At 37.7% G+C, this 21902-nt stretch overlaps 1 protein-coding gene across 5 annotated transcripts in view; it reads right to left on the bottom strand.

Annotated features, from left to right (window-relative positions):
* LOC124136169 (phospholipid-transporting ATPase ABCA1-like) overlaps positions 1-21263 on the bottom strand; it is a 90663-nt gene extending 69400 nt beyond the window's left edge. For 3 of the 5 annotated variants that reach the window (XM_048399619.1, XM_048399617.1, XM_048399620.1), the window contains exons 1-3: positions 16420-16569; positions 4267-4392; positions 2042-2138 (exon numbers count right to left, since the gene is read on the bottom strand). In XM_048399619.1, the coding sequence (XP_048255576.1) occupies positions 2042-2138; positions 4267-4332 (163 nt within the window). In that variant the 5' untranslated portion in view covers positions 4333-4392; positions 16420-16569. Of the gene's footprint in view, positions 1-2041; positions 2139-4266; positions 4393-16419; positions 16571-21176 lie in introns of those variants that run through there. The other 2 variants (XM_048399618.1, XM_048399621.1) reach the window with 2 other exon arrangements.
* Between the last annotated feature and the right edge of the window lie 639 nt (positions 21264-21902).

Genomic DNA, 21902 nt, shown 5'->3' with positions numbered 1-21902 from the left:
CTACAGAGAGTTATCTTGCCATGTGCCAAGCGAAGTTGTATTGGATAGTCTAGATCTTATTACCATTCAGGCATACATTGATAAACAAGCTCTGCTCTTATTTGGTAAACTGTGTCGATCTAGCTGCGACTTCTATTTCAAACAACTGTTTATTGGCAGACTTGGGCAATACAAATGTCAACCAGACTTTGACAAAAGATGTTATAAATCTCCCTGTTTTAACATGCTGCGCCTTGTACATAAATACGATCTTTTCCATGTCTTGAATGATTACATAGCTAATTGTAATGTTCACAGTAAATGTAAATGGACTAGTCTTGTGAATGAAAAGATAAGAAATGTAGACTCTGTTAGGCTATTGAAACAAATGTGTGACCTGTTAAGATATACTGGTATCAGATCAGAAGGTCAACACAGGATTTGGCAACTTTCATTACGATTTCCTTCAAAGTTTTATGTTCCCGTCTAATATGGTCAAAATAGGATGCTCCAAGATAGAATCGCGAGAATGTCATTGCGGAACTGTAGCCCATGACATAGTCAAACACATTTTTATGTCATGTACTATAAATATGCAAGAAAGAAATGAAATGTTCGAAAATATCTTTGATATCACAGATGCGAATTCCTTTGTTGACCTTTGGTCAAATGATGATGATGTTATCATGTCTTTCCTCTTAGGCGGACTGCCTGATTGCATGAAAGACCTTGAGCTTGAGATATGGGGCGAAACTATGTTACTAGTCTCTCATTACATTAACAAGTGGCAACACTTGTTCATACCCCCTTTACCATGACATGTAACTACTTTGTTTAGTTTTAATGTATATTCATGTATCTACAATGTATCTTATATATAATGTATCTTCAGTACTGGAGGAAATAAAGACAATCTATCTATCAGGTTCAAGATCATGAAGATGTAAGTGTTACTTAAAATGAAAAGGTGTACATTTGACAGACTACACCTTGCAAGTTTAACTCACAAAGATAACTGTATCCAAATCAAAAAAATTGTTTTTAAGTGAAAACTTTAACTCACACATAAGACTCTCCAACATATTGAGATATTCATGTCACCATTTTAAAACCAGAGCAGTACCAGAGCAATTTACAAGATATAAACACTATATTCATGATATTGTCTAAGTCTAGACATTTTCCAATAATTAGCATTTATTAATACCAAATATAATAACCAGAGTATTGGTATATCTAGTTAGTGGAATTGTCAGTTTAAGATATTTCATTATATGTCATTCTCAATATACATTATATATCTATATCAGATATATTACAGTTATGACCTATTATATTTTATATCACAGTTGTGACCAATGTGAACCGTCAACCGAGTTATGATATACTGGATATAAGTATGGTAATAAAACAAAACCAAACAAAATTGTTTTTTGAGTGAGGACTTTTGGAGACCTTTAGCAAGTGGATAGCCATATCATTTCCAGTGTCGAACATGCTGAAAAGTCTACAATTCTGGGTTCAATTGTCCACATTTCTCTCTGAAATCAAGAAACATACAGAGTACTGTATTCGACATAATAAGCGCCCAGGGCGCTCTCAAAATTAGAAATAGGGGGCTCTTATTAGAATATTATTTTGGTGAAAAACAACAGACATGAAAGATCGTAAATTTTGTGGTTTGTGCTGACAGCCTGAAATGTTTATATACAACAGATATATCGACAGATATATTTTTCCAGAATTTAATTTCCCATAATTGAGGATGCATATAACACACGTATTATACACAAATAAATAAGTCTTGTGTACATTGAACAATCGGAAGGGGTGCTAATTGGGATTGTTCTCTAGCCAATATATTAGCAAATATTGCCGTGGGTGCCAGATATAAAAAAAGAATGAAAATTATTTTAGTCTTGTCAGACTTTCTTTCTTATTGTGTATCACTTCTAGTATTTGTACTGTTTGAAGTCTAATTACTGAAATGGAGTAATACATGAATGGGGGGGGGGGGGGGGGGGGGGATACATGAATTAATCTGAATAAAGACTTTACTTACATTCTGGGTTGTTTATGATGAGATCTGGTCGTGTCCGGACTCCCACCAGGATCAGGAAGAGACATAGTGGCCACACCAGCTCGATCACAACACGCAACTGCCCATGGAACAGACACATCCATCATAGCATTACACACATCCCACAACACCATACATCGCAGGATACTTGTATCATGACACGATACATGTATAGCAACTCGTCACATATGATACCTGTTCCAGTCTTATCAAGCAATATGATATACATCTTCCCGAGGCAAGGGAGTTAACTGACTATATAAGTCCATTTTCCACCCTTGCCGAACTAGGCTGGTATTATCGAGTTAAGATTTTGGCTGGACTAACAAGTCTATGCATAGTCCAATCAAAATCGTGCTACGAAATTGAAATCCTGTTCGTAAACTGTCATGCAGATTTCGGTCGATTGCAGGATTTGCACCGCCAACTCGGCGCCAACAGACATTTTCCAAATCTGTTCATGTTTTTAATCAAGGTGCTCACGTGATTTGATGCAATTCGCTGTATAAGACCTGTTTTATAACAATATAGATATAGATAATCGATCAGATCGTCTTAACTGGGCGCAGCCATTTTGTTTGAAGCAAACGCATGTGGTATGAGAGGTGGAATCTGATTGGTCCATAGGAGAGGTATTGAAGGGACATAACTCGTGATAGCCACTGGTGGCGCTAGGATCGAGCCCAGGAATTCCAGGCTAGTTCGGCAAGGGTGGAAACTGGACTTTTAAAGTCATTTAAAACTCTTGACTCGGGAAGATGTATGATATATAGCAACTCGTAACATTTGACACCTGGTCCAATCTTATTTTACAATATGATACATAGCAACTAGTCACATAGGATAGCTGTTTCAATCTTATCTCACAATATGATACATTGCAACTCGTCACATAGGATAGCTGTTTCAATCTTATCTCACAATATGATACATAGCAACTTGTCACATAGGATAGCTGTTTCAATCTTATCTCACAATATGATACATAGCAACTCGTCACATAGGATAGCTGTTTCAATCTTATCTCACAATATGATACATAGCAACTCGTCACATAGGATAGCTGTTTCAATCTTATCTCACAATATGATACATAGCACCTTGTCTCCTGTAATATATGTCCCAATCTTTTCACACAATATGATATGCATACGTGAATGCGATCATAGTGCTACAACTACCATAAACCGCTAAACTTTAACACAGACTTGTGACAGTAGTAGTGCTATGATCGGCCTATGAAACGAGGCCCAAGGTACAATCGCTTAAGCCTTTTCATTTCCTACAATGTCCTTGAAATGTATAATATCAACCATACTTAACAAGTTTAAGAGAGAAAAAAAAAATAAAAATAGGAATTATATCAAGGAAAGAGTTTTAAGGAAATTTGAAAATTCAATGAGTCAGGGGATAGAAAACAAACAAAACCCTTGAAAAATATAGCCACAATCCTCGGTAGCTAACTTGACTTCTGAAGAAATAATTTTATGACATGTGAATCGCATTTCAGTACATAAATCTACAGTGAGATAAAGAAAAATTGGTGCAAAAGATTCTGGAGTTAAATAAATTGAAGAATATCTGCAACATCGTTTTCATTGAATTTGCAATAATATACTGGATACAACTTCTTGAATAATAGGAATTTATCCAATAAACAATATATCTATATCTCTAGTACTATATTAACTTTGATGTTCTTTAGAGCAATCAAAGATATTGCAACATCTTATAGCCACAAAGAACAACTGTATTGCAAAGTGTGGGAAAAAATGGTCAAAGCAATTACTTACATACCTTAATAAGACTGTATGTATGTATGTATGTATGTATGTATGTATGTATGTATGTATGTATGTATGTATGTATGTATGTATGTATGTATGTATGTATACCCAGTTATATAATAAGAAATATGAACACTATTCTGTGTAAATATACCAACAAAGTAGTTATGCTTCATATAAAGTTCAATATTATTCTCTTAAAAGAGCAACCTACAAATTGTTAAAAATAAAAAAAATATTTCAAAATAATTACACATTATAATCCTGATTATTATTTGATGAAAATAACAAGTAAATACCACTAAATACATTCTAGATAATGAATGCAAGAAATTATTGGAGCCAATTTGATTGTTATATCCCAGAGACTCCTATGATCTAGGAGACAATTCTTTACATATACAGGTCATTCCAACTCACCGGCTGTCGTTTTCTTAGAGTAAAATTCTTCCACAATAGCAGAAGGAGCTGATTACCGAAACCCATGGCGCCGGTGTTTAATTTCACTCTGTTAGTCTAAGTCTTTGAGTGTCGTCACATTCTTTCCTGTAAACGAACAAAAAGTAACATATATCTAACCTCCTCAGTTTTATGGCAGCTTGAAATATTACAAGAGTCAAAAGAAGAAGATCCTTTCCCGATCTCCTCATCTTACATAATCATCACTATATGAGGAATCACACACCACTTGCTAACATTAGTAACAATTTAACCATGATAACAATAACAACAATGACAACAATGGTAACAATGTTAACAATGGCCAAGCAATTCCTAACAGAAAAGCATGCTGACTTGGGACTATTAAATATCATGTGGATTCAGTGTCTGAAATAGCTGCCTGCCCGTGTCCCATGGCTGGTAACATTTCTAACGTGATCATGGTGATAGGTGAAATATGTTTCTACCTGCACTTATTACTGTATTTACTTTGGGAGGCCAAGTAGATTTACTGTACTGATAAAACACATATGCCATAACGCAAATTGCGACTGGATTTCTTTCAGAGTTGTGTTAACATTTCCTGGTTATCAGATTCAGAGCTTACGAACTTTTAAAGCGTGCATAGGAAAGGTTCATTTCAGGAATCAAACTAATCATAGAAGCATAAAGGTTTTGGGCTAAAACCCAAGAGCAATCTTAGTTACTAGTTTCGAGCTGTAGGTGCTCTCATTAGAGTCAACTATGTAAAATCTGCGTAAATATGAAGTAGGCCAACACCTTCAGCAGCCACACTACAGGCAAACAATATAAATGTCATTTGCATTTCACTTGCAAAAGCAGAAACATAATCTACCTGCTAAGTTGCACCAAATGTGGTAAACAATACATAGGTGAAACCAAACGACACTTCTGTATTAGACTCAAAGAACACTTTGCGGATATCAACCACCAAAGGGACAAACCTGTCGCAAAACACTTCAACTCTGTAGGACACTCAACCAGAGACCTATATTATCAAATCATACAACAGCTTAAAACAGACCCTGAATCAGTCCAGAGCACGGCTACATGCCGATCCATTGAACTCAAATGGATATTTGATCTGAAAACCATCCACCCGCAGGGCATGAATGACAAGATCTAATCCTGGAATTCCCAACTCACCTACCTTCACTAATCAAAGAGGCAGTTTCTTTACCTACTCTAGTATATACCGAATGTACAAATGCAGGCCTGCAACTTTCAAGACGGGGCCTGTTACATTGTTGAGTTACAAGCCCTTGGGGGCATGAGTGGCCCTGTTGTCTAACGCGCCGCAATTTGCTTGCAGAGTTGCGTCCCTTGGGCTTGCCTGAAACTTATGATCGTGGGTTTGAATTCCAGTTCGCGCTGAACATGTTTCTAGATTTGTCAGTACCATAAACAGGCTTATAGGTTTCACCAAAGTGGTAAATGTCTGAGAACTGCATAAATTTGAGCTTTCCTCCCACATTAAGCTGAACCACACTGATATAACTGGAATACTGTTCAAAGCATCATAAACCCAACTCACTCTCTCACTCACCAGCCCACCTTTCTTGTTAACCAACAAGTACAAACTACTTCAGACACTGAGTGGTTTAATCAACATACCCACAAGTAGTATTGGAACAATACACCGTATCGATCACAATTGCACATTAAGTAAAAAGTATCGATTCTAACCTTAAATGTATTCTTTAATAAATGTTACACTAAACATGCTAAACACAAATTACAAGTGAAAATGAGAAGTGAAAAGGTACATATTTTCACCCATCGTGAGCAAGGTATCGTGATACGTATCAGATCGCACAGTTGGTGTATCGTTCCAGCCCTACCAACAAGATCATACAAACTTGACATACTCACTAAGCATGGTAGGTAATATTTCAAACCATGTTTATTTTTCTGCCTAAACAAACGATGGGGCATAATTTCTGGGTGAATACATTCACCTTTTTGGGGACATTGAATACCTGTTTGGCTGGCTAGAAACATGAAATATTCAAAAGTAGTCCATAGCTTTGTATTGGACATATACCCCCATTGTACTGTTGGAAGGGCTATAAATACTAATTATTCATGCATGCTGCATTTTGAATGAACAATATTCCAGTTAGGTACTGTTCATATATTAAAAGGGGTGGGAGGTGAGATTGGTTTTAAGACTGCATCATATTTTCCTCAACCCCACCAACTCACACGTTCCATTTTATGTAACTTTTTTCATGGCCCCAAAACCATGTAAAATGAAATCATGACTCCCATACCCATAACAAATGACCAGTCCCTAAATAAAAGTTCAAACATATAATTGCCTTATCTGGTAAAAAAAAGTTCAAACATATACTTGCCTTATCTGTCAAAAAGGTTCAAATATATAGTTGCCTTATCTGTCAAAAAGGTTCAAATATATAATTGCCTTATCTGTCCAAAAAGTTCAAACATATAATTGCCTTATCAGTCAAAAAAGTTAAAAAATATAATTGCCTTATCTGTCATTTTCCCACCCAGATAGCAAGCACATTTTCGTCAAAACATTCCCACCAAGAACAGTGACAGATGACCGCCAATATCTATCTATATGCATCTTTGATCCCTGATGTTGTCAAATGCAAGACAACTTTGTCCTGTGCCCCTACATGCTCTAGCTACCAGAAAATAAGCAGTTCCTGTTCCACAACATCACTTCTGGTTTGGGAAAACATATGACCAATGCAAGACAACCTTATAACAGGAAGCCCCTATGCTTGTAGTTTATCCAATGCAAGACAACTTTACAACAAAATTTCAAAACCTCTAGCTACCTTAATGAGAAAGTTTTATGCGCTTCTGGTTTTATGACCTTGACCCTCAATTCATTTATAGCCAATTACAAGCTTTATTATTTCCAGTTGAAAACATTGGTACAAGCTCTTACAAGCATGTCATACAAACACAAAGAAGCAGAAGTACCCTGAGCATGACCTTTAGGGCTGGGATGGGTAACTCGGGTACCCGGGTCGGGTGGGTACTGAGTTGGCACCCGGGTACCCACAGGACTACCCGGACGCGTGGCTAGTCACGTGATTATATTGTTTAATGGCAAAAATTATCCTGAACTCTATGGTTACACTATAAGTGATAAATGTTCTCATTTCTTTCTGACTTTGCACACATACATTCTGACTTTATATGTTTGCATATGATAAAACATCAGTCAACGTCAGTGTATGCATGACCAGATCGGATTATACGTGTATCTAAATTTATTTTGACAGGAGTACGGTCAAACTATTCCCAATCGGACATGTTTTAACTATCTCATGAGACCTACAGTGGGTACCCAGGTAGGGTCGGGTAGTAGGGGGGTGGGTACCCGGGTAGTAAATTTGGACTCGTCCCAGCCCTAATGACCTTCTTGGTAGGTATATGGTGATATATAATTTCATCCTACTGCAATGAACACTACTTGCATTATTGTGAGCATCGACCCGTGAAGATCCAGGGTAGAATAGGTCTTCAGCAACCCATGCTTGCCACAACAGGCGACTATGCTTGTCGTAAGAGGTGATTAATGGGATCAGGAGGTCAGGCTCATTGACTTTGTTGATGCATGTCATCGTATCCCAATTGCATGGCTCGACGCTCATGATGTCAATCACTGGATTATCTGGTCCAGAGTTGATTATTTACAGACCGCTGTCATATAGCTGGAATATTGCCGTGTGCAGCGTTACACAACAAATAAACAAACAATATTGTGAACATCATATATTTTTAGGCTGCAAGTATTTCAAGAACATTTCAGATTTCCTCAATGTACATGCTGATTAACTGATTCAGGTCAATTTTAAATTATTTTCAATCAACACGAAAGCATGAACATGATGAAGACCGGCCATTCGATATCATCATAAAATAAACTGAAAGTTCTTCAAAAAAATAATTATGCTTCAGATTGTTGAAAAAGAAGAAGAAGTAATTGTCTGCCACGCAAACTACACTGTTTCAAGGTGTTCTTCTTAAAAAGAATTCATTCTCATAGTTTAAAGTAACACATATATTTGGTTTTGAAGCTGTAGCTGGAAAAATATCTAATCTAGAAACAAAATCCCAGGCCCCTACCAGAATATCAAATGGTAATTCCCTAACACTGTGTTCTTGTGGTACAAATAGTATGGTTAAGGTCCATCAGTCAGCATGGTCATGTGCAGTACTTGACTAGATCTTTGTGCCAAATCATGGACTTGCAAGTGCAGAAGAAACAACGTGACAAAACAAAAACTAATTTCTTCAGAAAGAAACAATCTTAAGCAGTCATTTCTTTTGAAACTTTCGCTTTCTTTGGATTCTATATGGTCTTTGGGACTTTGGTTCCTATCAGTCTGGGGGCGGTCGGGTAGCCTAGTGGTTAAAGCGTTCGCTCGTCACGCCGAAGACCCGGGTTCGATTCCCGACGTGGGTACAATGTGTGAAGCCCATTTCTGGTGTCCCCCGCCGTGATATTGCTGGAATATTGCTAAAAGCGGCGTAAAACCATACTCACTCACTCACTCCTATCAGTCTGAATCGGTTTCTTGCTAAAAATGTTATATACCAAGGGCTCAATTTATCTACATAAAAAATGCACAAACTCAACCTATTATTGAAAACTGCAACCTAATATTTATATCTACAAGAGCCAAGTGCATGAAAATTTGTGTGTACTAGCCTTAACTTGTCTACACAAAATCAATCTGTGTACACACTCAATACCTTTAAAATTTATTTACCATACAACATCACTAATTGCAGTGTCACATGTAATATGTCATGCTTTTTGTTGTGACGTCAGCAAACTGTGGGTACTTCAAGATTATGTGCACGTTTCTTTTACGTTTTACAGCAATGGGTCATTAATTTATGTGACACTGGCAGCAGATGTGCCTATGTTCCACTTGATAAATTTACATGACCAAAGTCATCCTGGTTTTGTTTGCTGCAACTTGCTCTTTCATGTCAACATGCACCTGGTGCAAGATAAATCATGGACACCTAATTTTTATTTAGGGTCCATGGTTAAATCAAGTTAACTTAAATCGAGCCCTGCTCCTTTAGTAACTTTGAGCCCTGGACAATAACAATATATCAATAGTCACGACAACTGTACCAAAATAACCATTGGTGGCAGTATTATGTCCCATGGAGAGCTATACACTGGGCACACTGACCTAACAATACGGGATTTATACACCAATAAACCACCTGAACTGAATGTATCATATGACTGTGCCACACGGGTGTGCGAGGACAGGGTACATCCTACCTCGGTGCTAGGTCCGGCTGGGTGCATATACTGCTTGATCACGATACTTGAGTCATGGAGGCTGATTCATCCAGGATATTGGGCAATCAACGAAACATAAGCAGGGCTACCAACATTATTTCAGTGCATATCATATGCAGTCTGTTCAGTGTTTGAAATAAGCAACTGCCTGTAGGTCCGTGGCAGGGTAGATCTAAGGTCGCGGCCCTTGTTTCAAATTTAATGGGTCCTTATGGCCTGTTGGAAATATATTTGTCATCATTAGCTGCAGTTTTTTAAACGTTATTTTGGTTTGGTTTTCATGACAAATGCGTCCAAACTGTTCCTCAACCTACTTCATAACCATCTTCCCGAGGCAAGTGAGTTAACTGACTACAAAAGTCCAGTTTCCACCCTTGCCGAACTAGGCTGGTATTATGGAGTTACAATTTGGCTGGACTAACAAGTCTATGCATCATGTGCATAGTCCAATCAAAATCGTGCATCGAAATTGAAATTCTTTTGTAGACATTTACCAGTACTCTAATTAGTTATACAAGGGTCTTTGACAAGCATTTCCAATGAATCAACATACATCAGATCTACAAAAGTACAAAATATGAACATACTTTGTAAAGGTTCTTAATCATGTGTCACCCAACATGATAGTGAGTATTGGCAATAATGTTAATAAGGTGATAATATTGTCTGGTTACCATAGCAAACATGGTAAAGGGGTATCACATGTCAATGACACGTTCCATATAACCGTGAACAACACAATACCTGTGTCCTTCACCATGGCCCCCAGTGCAGATGTCCCTTGTTCTGGCTCACCAGGCAGGCCAAGGGTAGAAGCCCCTAGTCAGTTACATGACTTGAGGACAAGACTTGCCAACATGAATAGCAATCTCAGCCGGCCTCAGGTGACACAAATGCATTACAATAACATTAATGACAAGGGCTGGCTATCGATATAGATAATAGAGATCAATAATTGCTAACAAAAATATTGATCAATTAATGATAAATGTTGGTGAAGTAACTTTAAGCAGGTATATAAAATCAAAATATTTCACGTCACTGGTGAGTAGTGACACATTTATCATGTTTATGCAGAGACATCTTCCCGAGGCAAGAGAGTTTAACTGACTATAAAAGTCCAGTTTCCACCCTGGATGCAGAGATGCAGAGATTACTTTGTGGACATTTGAGATATAACAAAAACAATTGATTTCCGTCTTCAACACTTGGCATTATTGACATTAACAAGTCTGTTTTGGTAAATCTAAACTTTGTTTCATCACAATAGTTAACGTTACTTATTATTGATGCCAACAATTTCATAAATGATAATTGTTAATATAACTTTCCATCGACGATAATTCCAATTATTGATCTTTTTAGCCAGCCCTGTTAATGACACACATAACATACCATCAGGCACCATGACATCATAATCAAATGACATCATTAATCCCTCTGTTATGGAAGCTTGTTTGCTGTACTTTTCACACACAAGACCTCTGACATCAAATGTTTGAGTGAGTGAGCATGGTTTTACCGCTTTTAGCAATATTCCAGCAATATGATGGCGAGGGAACACCAGCTGAGTGTGGCTTTAAACAAACAAACAAAAAACTAAAACAAACAATGGGGTCTGGACTTACCAGGTTTCACTGAAGTAGAGTGTCTTCTTACAGCGACTGTGCAATAATATCCTTCACTTATCAGGTATTACCTCATCATGCTAACAGTAACAGTGAATAGCCATGACCTGATGGAGTGATATAGGCAATATGACCCGAGGACAAAGGAAGGCAACACGGATGTTATTCCCCACTAGGGGGACAGTATAAGATAAGGATGGTCACAAGTGATGCCTGGAGGATACAGATCCTACAAAGGGCATGAGTGATTATATCTCAACATCTACTCAAACAACATGCCTCAGGGGTGTGATATTTTTCTGACTTTTTCAACATCCACTATAATAATGTTTGGGGGATTTGGGATTCGTACATAGTAATTCCTGTCATGCGAAGGATGCACAAAGGATTCAGGAAACATTGTATGGTTTTTTTAACCATCAAACATCCTTCTCTACATATCAGTGTGATATATAATTACACAAAAAGGACTTAAAATTTCTTTATTTTAATCAGAACTCCAGCTTCCTGTCATCTTAGTGACGCGACATCATGTTGAACATGTTCAAGTTTGTAACTCTGAACTGGTGAACGGGCAAATCCCTCAACATGCTCACTCCCTCATCCATGAGAAATTTAATGGAAACGGTGGTTATGTAATACCACAATAATTACATGAGTGAGTTACTTTGGTTTAAAGCTGCTTTGAACAATGTTCCAGTTATATCACGCCATGTCAGCTTGATATTGGAGGAAAGCCTGAAGAGATGCAGGACTTATTTGGTTACTACTTTGGTTAAACCCACGAGCACAGGCATGGTGCTGACAAGGCAAGAAACATAAACAGGACAATTACAGAATTTGAAACCATAATTATAGGTTTCTGGCATGCAAATGGAATGCAGCTTGACAGCCCATGTTCTTTGTAAGCATGAGTGATAGAAGCTTACCTGTATATGAAAATTTCAGGAAAATAATGGAAATATTTTCAGAAAATATTCCCAGTCCTGCAAAGTCAGTCTGGCTGTGTGTCTACCTCCAATACTGCAACTGAGGAACTAACTCAGATTATCAGAATTATTTGTCATCTTTACTGATGACCTAATGATAATGCTAAAGGTAAAGATTACCATGGTTACCACGGAAACCTGACAACATCAAGTTAATCAAGTTAATCAACAGCTAACAAGGTTTATCGATTGCTGAATCAAACATTGGTCTGGGTGTGGTGTGGATCTATAAAGCATGTTTATGCATGTTGTTTACACACCTACAGATGTATATCAGTTCTTATGGGTAAAGTGACCAATAATCCGTGAATCTGATAGGCAGAATTAGTCAGGCTAAAGAAATGTATGTCCAGAGAAAAGTTAAGAAATGTAGGGTTATTTGTTTGCTGTTACTAAAATCTGGAACATGTACACTGTTACTTTAAGAAATAAAGTTTGCTCTTCCCCCATGTGTAGTGTAATACAGTATAGTTTTGCCCTGAACTATGATAGTTAGAGTGATTGAGAGTGAGTGAGTGAGTGAGTGAGTGAGTGAGTGAGTGAGTGGTCACTTTTAGCAATATTTCAGCAATATCATGACGGGGACACTGAAAAATGGTCTTCACACATTGTACCCATGTGGGGAATCGAACCCTGGTCCTCGAAGTGACAAGTCAACGCTTTAACCACTTACTAAGGTTATTATAGTAAAAGTACGAGGACACTTGCATTTCCACTATGTGGTGCAGATAAAGGGTTCACCCTGTTTTTGCATATTCTACCTGATTTAGTTTGCTTTGTTTGTTGATTATAGAATTATCATTATGTTAAACTTGCCACAACAGCATGTAGAATTTTGTAAATACCTCAACCCAGACCTGCCACAGCATTGAGAGTTTCTGGACAAATGGGTTTCCAGAAATAAAATGGAATGTGTTACAATAGATATTTGCAGAAAGAATTTTCATAACTACAAGTACACATACTTATCCTGGATAGTTCATAATGGAAATATATTATTATAACTGCAGAGTTCTCATGTCATAAAAAAGATTCATCAGTGTATTACTTTCAGAAATTCTGGGATTCTTGAATAATTAAAGCTAGAGACCATGTGGCATTGTAAACTTTGAACATTTAACGTTATGACAATGGCCATGCTTAATGTCAAATACTGAACAGCACGTGACAAACCGTAAGTTTGGAAACAGGATACGGACATATCAAAATACTTATTTATCACAACCACCCTGAATATTTCAGTGACATGAGCATGATGAAAAAAGAACAATCTCATTAACATATCTAACAACTGACTTTGGAGACTTTGACCAGTTGTACACCAGTGATCACAGCCTTGCCAGGCAATACTTGATTACATGAGATTATATGAATATTGCACCTAGCATGATGTACACAACAGTTATGAACACTATCATATAGCCAAAAACATTCAAAAAATATTCTTTTCATACAGAAAAAGGAACAGATGTTTTTTAATAAAAACATTATATAATAAAATATAACAACAAATTATATATATTCTGATATTAGGGCATGGAAATTGAATATTAATCAATATATGATTCTATAGCATTTTATTGGGTGAGGTGAGGTGAAATTGGGTTTAACGTCGCGTCCAAGATTATTGCACTTATATAGCGATGTGCATGTACGTGTATGTGTTTGTGTGGCTGCTTGTACTAGTCTGGACTGATGCCGATTTATAGTGCTAGCTCACTGAGATACCATGCCGCAGTTTAACATGAATACCACACTCAGACACAGTATACTGACTCCGAGCAGACCAGTCCTTGTTTTATACCCTTAATGCCGAGCGCCAGACAGGGTAACAACAAGTACCATCTTTTAACGTCTTTTGTATGACACGGTCGGGGATTGAACCCCGGAGCTTCCGCTTTCCGGGCGAATGCTCTACCACTAGACCACAAAGGCGGTCAGCGTTTAATTGAACTACTCATACAATCATAATGAGTAATAAGCATGGCAAGGCCAGTCGGTTCTTTTGTAGAAACTGAATCATTTTTGAACATGTTGAAAGTAAAATTTCAAACATGCTTTTTAAGACCTATGAAATATGTTTAAGGTATTGCCAGACATGAGAAACAAGGAGAAGAAATGAAAAATGTTATTAATCAAGTTAATTATTGATAGGTCAAAGGGTTACTACTTTCTCATATCACGCTATATTATACCTACTGAATTCAGATATATAACCATGTTAACCAGATGAACAGACTTGACAGATTCCAAAATGCTAATCGGGAATGAGGCAGTTCCTATTCCCCGTTAAATAAACAACAAGTCAAAAAGATCATGTCAGACATGTAATGAGACAAAAGACAGAACTGAACAAATTCCCCCCAAATGACACTTTTTTCTGTATATTCAACGAAAGTGTAAATAATAGACCAGTGGTTTCAACTTCCCGATAACTGAAGTTCATTCTAATATTAGCAAAATTTCATGCTGTTCATGCTCTGTATGTGACAGTAAACTTCGTTGAACAGCACGAAATTTACAAAAAAAGAACATGCGCAAGTGGTATGGCAATGGGTGAGCATTTCCATGTTAAGCGATGAGTGTATTTGGACGAGCTATACCAAAACAAACCAAGAACAACTGTTCCCTTCTGTTCAATAATTTTATTCCAAATTTATGGAATGTTAAGTAGGTATATCTGAAAACCAAGTACTAAAGCACCCAGCTGAGTAAGCTTAGCTGAATACACAACGCCTTGTGCTCCTATAGCAGTACATGTGACACACCTCTATACCAGAAGGGCCGATGTGTGGAGTTTTGTTTGACAAAAAACATGTCAAGCTTGTGACCATGCTGACAACTAACCAGATTCTAATTCTGTTACTATGACAATGGTGGACAATTTTTCAATAACCAGGCAACAGTCGGGGCTCGATTTAAGGAAATTGATTTAACTTGCTCCAGACATGAAAAGCAAGTTGCCGCAAACAACACCAGGTTGCACTCCGGTCATGTAAATTTATCAAAGTTGAAAAACATAGGCCTGTCTGCTGACAGTGACCCATTGCTGTAAAACATAATAGAAACATGTAGGGCTGGGATGAGTCCAAATTTACTGCCCGGATACCTGCCCCCCCCCATCTATTAGCATGATTAGCCTACCCTACCCCGGGTACCCACTGAGATGTCTCAAAATGTCCGATTGGGAACTTTTTTAGCATAGCCCTGGCAAAACGTATTTAGATACATGTATTAAACAATCTGGTCATGCATACACTGAAGTTGAATTGAGATATATCTTTATTCAACCTTATGAAAAATCAGAAGGAATGGGTGCATAGTAAGCAATGGTAAGAAAGAAATGCGAACATTAATGACTTGTAGTGTAACCATAGAGTTCCAGATAATTTTAGTCATTAGACAATGTATCACATGACTAACCACGGGTCCAGGTAGAGCTGTGGGTACCCCGGTCCTACTCAGTACCCACCCGACCCAGGTACTCGAGTTACCCGTCCCAGCCCTAGAAACATGTGCATAAAATCTTGAAGTACCCACAGTTTGCTGATGTCACGACTCAAAAAGCAGGACAAATTACACATGAAACAGGGATTAGTGATGTAGTATGGTAAATAAACTTTAGAGGTATTGAGTGTGTTCAAATATTGATTTTGTGTGGAGAAGTAAGGGTTAGTCACACACAAATGTAAAATCATTTTACATGCGCTTGGTCATTTCTGACACAAGTGACAGCCATAGAAATTGGCACTCGTCCTGTAGTCTTTGCCAAACTGACCACTAGTTAAGGTAGTATTACTATAAGGACCAGTAGAAATTTGCCATTTTTAAGAGTTTTACTATATGTTGTCATTATAAGGACTAGTGGACTAAAACTGTTAGTTTCTACTGCAGACTGATGTACTGTATACTATGTAAATATAACCTGCATCACCCTCGTAGCCTGCTAACATACCAGGAAAAACATGGCCCCTAGGTTGCTCGCCTACGGCAAGAGAAACAACAAGGATTATCAGTTCTTCCCCAAACAACTTGTTGATGTTTCAAGTCAAATGGAAGGACAGTCACAAATGAACCCTACACTAGTTAGCAGGTCATTACTAAAACTACCTGGCAGATCGTGATCGTTGCGTGGATTATATACAACAATGTAATCAATAATCTTGTCAATAACGCACACTACCTGGCTGATGATGTAGATGTTCACTCTGCTGTTTCTCTCAAACCTTGCAGACCTTCACATGCAGATAGTATGTATAAACACGTGAACAGAGTTACATGACGTCAAGGTTCAGTAAACTGGGGTACGTGAACAAGAAGAGTGTGTTGTTAAGCCACACACACACCAAAGAACAAGCGTGACTCAGCAATAGTGCTCGGCTCTTTAATACATGGTAGGGGAGGTTAGAATCTGGGACACATGTATATTTAGTATTGACGAAGACATCCAATGACATCCTTGTCGTTCTGTACTATGCAGTGTTTCTGTAGCTCAGGTGTCAATTAGAATGTTCAACAACTAGCTGACATTCATCATGGGATTCATCAAGAACTTGAACTAGCTCATGGCCAGCAAATTAGGAAGAAAAAACACTATTTGTTAGAAGTTGGGAAATATATTTAAAGTCCCTTTTTTCTGAATTCAGAGGTAATCTGGCAAATACGATAGTGTAAAACTAGGTGTTTAGGCCTATTCTCTTTACTACTCCAGTCATATGGTAAAATAAAGGTCTCCTTTTTAAATTAAACAATGATATTCTAAAGATGTTTTTTATTTCAATTTGGAAGTTGTTTTAATAAACCAGCATTTGAAGGCAAGAAAATTTCAGTGACTGTCACCACGGTGGCAATAAAATATTATTTTAAACGTTAACAATTACATTTTGTTTCAAATTTGAAGTTATATACTACTCAATAAAGTTAAGGACAACCAAATTCTTATATATTTCCAACAGTTAATCTGTGGTATTAACATGTTTAACATTTATATAATCCAGTGGTCCTGAAGTGTTCCTAGTAGTATATATCCAATATTTTTCTAATCCAAAGAATATGCAGTTGGAAAAAAATAATAATTCTCCGATTGTATCTTTTGGTTCTAATACAGCATGTTCAGTCAAATCTGTAAACAGAAATTTGACAACCTTGAGTCCAAAATACCCATTCTAATGTAAATGAGCTTGTTACTAACCAATTAATCATCACATATTTATCACTTCATCAATTTATTTCCCGTGAATTTATATCCTGCTAGCATATAATATCTAATATTTACCCCTTCGGAGTCTCAACCATATCTTTTAGCGAAGACAAACATCAATCATGGCACTTTAAGGACTTAGGGTTAGAATAGATCCCCAACAACCTATGTTGGACTAAGAGGTGACATAGATAGGGTGGTCAGGCTAAGTGGCTTGGCTGACTGCGGGTCGTTGACAGCATGGATCAATGCTCATAACATCGATCACTGGCTTGTCTGGTGCAGACTTGATTATTTACAGGTCACTGTCTACAGTCCCTGTTTTATACCCATAATGCCGAGGACTCTATCCACTGTACCACAGAGTGGTAGTGAGGCATTCAACTAAAACAACAAACAGACCAAACGACATGACTGCAAAAATAAGCAGTTTATTTAATCACGATTTTTTGAAATGTTAATAAACATAGATTACACTAGACTAGACTAAAAACTAGGAAAAACTCAGTTGTTTCAACCCTTCTGGTAACCATACATAATTTTCTTTTTCAAGGTTTCTTTATAAAAATTGAGCCATGAAACTTTGAAATATACAAACCGATTAGATTAGTTGCCAAGTATACTTGTGGTAATAAGGATATCCTCACAATACCATTGCCACAAAACTTATCGTATGTTACTTTTTCCCTTTATTAAATATATCAGTCTACTTATAAGGTGATATATACAGGCCAAATATACAAATCTTGACAGCATTCTTTAACTAGTTGCAGGTTCAGGTGGGCACTGATGCCCATCAGTTGTCTAAGGCACTGTAATTCAATGTGCCCAGAGAGACGCATCCCTAGAGCATTAACCAAACTTACGTCTCTCAGTTTCAGGGTCACTTTGCTGGACTATCACTAGGATATGCATATAGAGTGAGTGAGTGAGTTTGGATTTACGCCGCTTTAAGCAATATTCCAGCAACATCACGGTGGGGAACACTAGAAATGGAACACATTGTACCCATGTGGGGAATCAAACCCAGGTTTTCCGTGTGACGAGCTAACACTTTACCCACTAGGCTACCCCATTGCCCATAGATCTTACTATTGATACAAATAGCATAGGAGGATTAATTCCATTTGTAGTCAATTTGTTTCAATTTTTACGAACATTCTAAATTCAATCATAAGATTATCTTGTTCAAAGGGATAATTTAATCCATGGATTAAAAACAGGGTATGAAAGGATCATAAAACAACTGAACTAATAGCTTAGACTCTGCGGTTTCCCAAATGAGATGTAGGCCAAATGTGTTACAGGCCAAACACTTCGTTTTGCATTTAACCCTTCTGATTGTAATTTATGTATCATGTGTATAGGGGTGCTTGACTTGAAAGTGGACCCAAGGGCTTATACCCGCAGTAGGTATCAAGAGTTGGATACAAAATGTTTGATTGGGAATTGCATTACTGGATCCCTAGCCAAAACTATTTAGATACAATAAAAAGAAGAAGAGGACACTTCAAGAAAGTATTGAAATCCAAAGAAAGATTTAGTCATTAATGCCAGGCATATATCTAACCAGAGTGTACTCCACCTGAATCATATCATCAACCGCAAATGGACATCGTAAAAGGTGACTATGCTTGTCGTAAGAGGCGACTAACGGGATCGGGTGGTCAGACTTGCTGACTTGGTTTATGTATGTCCTTGTATCCAAATTGCCTGGTTCGATGCTCACAATGTCCATCACTGGATTGTCTGGTCCAGACTCGATTACTTACAGACTGCTGGCATATAGCTGGAATATTGCTGCATGTGGCGTTAAACAACAAACAACAAACTTAACTGTCACATATTTTTAATGTTACCACGGTCAGCTCCTTGTTATTACACCAAGACCCATCGCTACAGCATCATTGTACTCAAATGGCTTCTCTCCCGTCAACTCATTGGTTTCCTCACCATATCGCCATCTTTGTACATTTATCCTACCATGTGAAAACATATCACCATGTATATATTAACTCTATATGCTTACTCAGTATTCACCTGATCATGCTGATGGGACAAGACATAGCCCGGAAACGTCATTACAAAGAGTAAAAGTTGTTATCCATACAAAATGTGTCAAGTATACTATAATTCGTGTTCTTCCAACTTGTAAATACCTGTCAAAGATTACGTTATTTAGACACACATATAAAATTATCTGAACTTGCATACACTGAAGTTAACTGAAGCTTTATCTTTACTCAAAATTAACATATAAACATATAACATGATTAAAGTCAGAAAGAATGTATGCATAGTCAGAATGTGAGTGAGTTGGGTTTAACGCCGCTTTTAACAGTATTCCAGTCATATCACGGCGTGTCAGCTTAATGTGGGAGGAAAGGCCGAAGTGATGCAGGTCTCAGATGTTTACCACTTCAGTGAAACCCACGAGTACGGGTATGGTGCTGACAAACCTAGAAACATAATCGGGGCGAACAGGGATTCGAACCCACAATCATAGGTTTCTTGCGTGCCCAAGGGACGCAACTCTGCACAGCGAATCATGGCACCTTAGACGACTGGGCCACCCGTGCCCCCTGCATAGTCAGAAAGAAATTCAAACATTATCATCTTGTAAAGTAAAAATGGGTTTTATAGTTGTTGCCTGCAAACAATAATTATATAACATGTAGGGCTGGGACGTGTCCATATTTGTACCCGGGTAGGCTACAAAAATCTGATTGGGAACTATTTTACTGGACTCCTGGCAAAAACTATTGCCAAACTATTTAGATACACGTATTAAATAATCTGGTCATAACTACACAAGAGTTGACAGTAGATTTATCTGTACTCGAAGTCAGAATGCATAGTCATGAAGAAATGTGAACATTAGCAACGTCTAGTGTTACCATGGTTACCATGGATTTTTATAGTTATTGTCATAATGTCATTTAAAAGCAATATATCACATGACTAGCCACGGGTCTGGATACCCGGGTCCTACTCAGGACACACCCATTACCAGTACCCAAGTTACCAGTACCCAAGTTACCAGTACCCAAGTTACCTGTCCCAGAAGTTACCTGTCCCAGCCCTAATAAAGTGACTAACCAGAGGTCTGGGCAGTGGTTGTGCTGTTTGTTGTTTAATGCTGTACTCAGCAAATATTTCAATTATATGACGGCGTCTGGGTAGTCCTGTGGATAGGTACTAGGCCTACTCAAGACCCCCGACACAAGTACGGGGATACTAGTCCTGCCCTAGCAGGGCACATAACAATTACACAACTATACCTAAGGTTTGAACATGTTGAAGGGGAGATCAGTGAATCATGAGCAACAACCGGATTCGAGCCACAACCGGATTCATGCCCAACGTTCACTCGCTCGCTCGTCATCAGGGTGGATCTTGCCATCCCAAAAACCTACCCCACACGTACATCATATACATATTGGGCACATATTGTGACACTCATTAGCTTAGTGTTAATTGATAGACGGACCTATTATTACACAACTTTCGCCACCCATTGTGTAAACCTACCTTTCGCAATATGTAACGAATGCTATCGGATTAGGCTTTTAAAGACCTAACACATGTGTGTTGTAAAATGGTACCTGTCATGTCTCAAATAAATACGTTTGCCAGTACATCAGTGTCGTCTACTTGCAGTAGAAACACGTACTGAGCGGTGTCTTGACACAAATGAACCATGGCAAGCTTCGTTTAATTAACTGACACTTCTTACTTACCGCGTAGAGACGATCACTGTTCAGCCAAGGGCAACAATGCAGTAGTTCCCTGAAGTCAGAAGAGTGACTTAGCAAGTTCACGTGTCCTTAAAATGCGTAGTAATACATACAGTTATGGTTACGTAATGCATATTTTAACTCGAGTAGATGTTACATGATATAACAAAACTACATTGTAAACGACGTGAATACTGGGACATATAGTTTGCATTGATTTTTGTAGGAAGTTACACTTTCCAACCGGACTCTTTTTTTAATGGGATTTTTTTCTGGTAATTTGGTTGTCGTAAAAATGAAAATGCTGGTTGTAATTATTGTTTTTAAATTTGTTTGTACCATTTTTCAGAACAGTTACACTTTTAGTAAATGTTTCAGTTGTTCATCGAATTGTGGACGTTTAACGATGCGTTCGTTATCCTTTTACAACAAACATTGAGGTTGAATCAAAAGTGTACACATCAGACGAAATACGGATTAAGGTCATTCTTATTCTGTATTGCCACAGGTGGGACAACATGCCGCTTTGTTATAGCTGGTATATTTCTGACTTGGTTGTAAAACACCATTCACTTAATCACTTTGACATCTGTGCCAATTTATCATAAGCATTGTATTGTAGTCAGACTTTTCTTTACCCTTTTAAAATATTTTCTTCATTCCAAATGGTGTTACGAGTAATGAGCGACACGCGCGATAATGATTTCATGCACCCCAATCTCACGTTTT

Source organism: Haliotis rufescens, unplaced genomic scaffold (genome assembly GCF_023055435.1).
Source record: "Haliotis rufescens isolate VD_foot unplaced genomic scaffold, xgHalRufe1.0.p SCAF_2, whole genome shotgun sequence".
Taxonomy (NCBI): Eukaryota; Metazoa; Mollusca; class Gastropoda; order Lepetellida; family Haliotidae; genus Haliotis; species Haliotis rufescens.
Note: the sequence above shows the minus strand (reverse complement) of the source record. Positions and strands in the feature narration are given on the sequence as shown.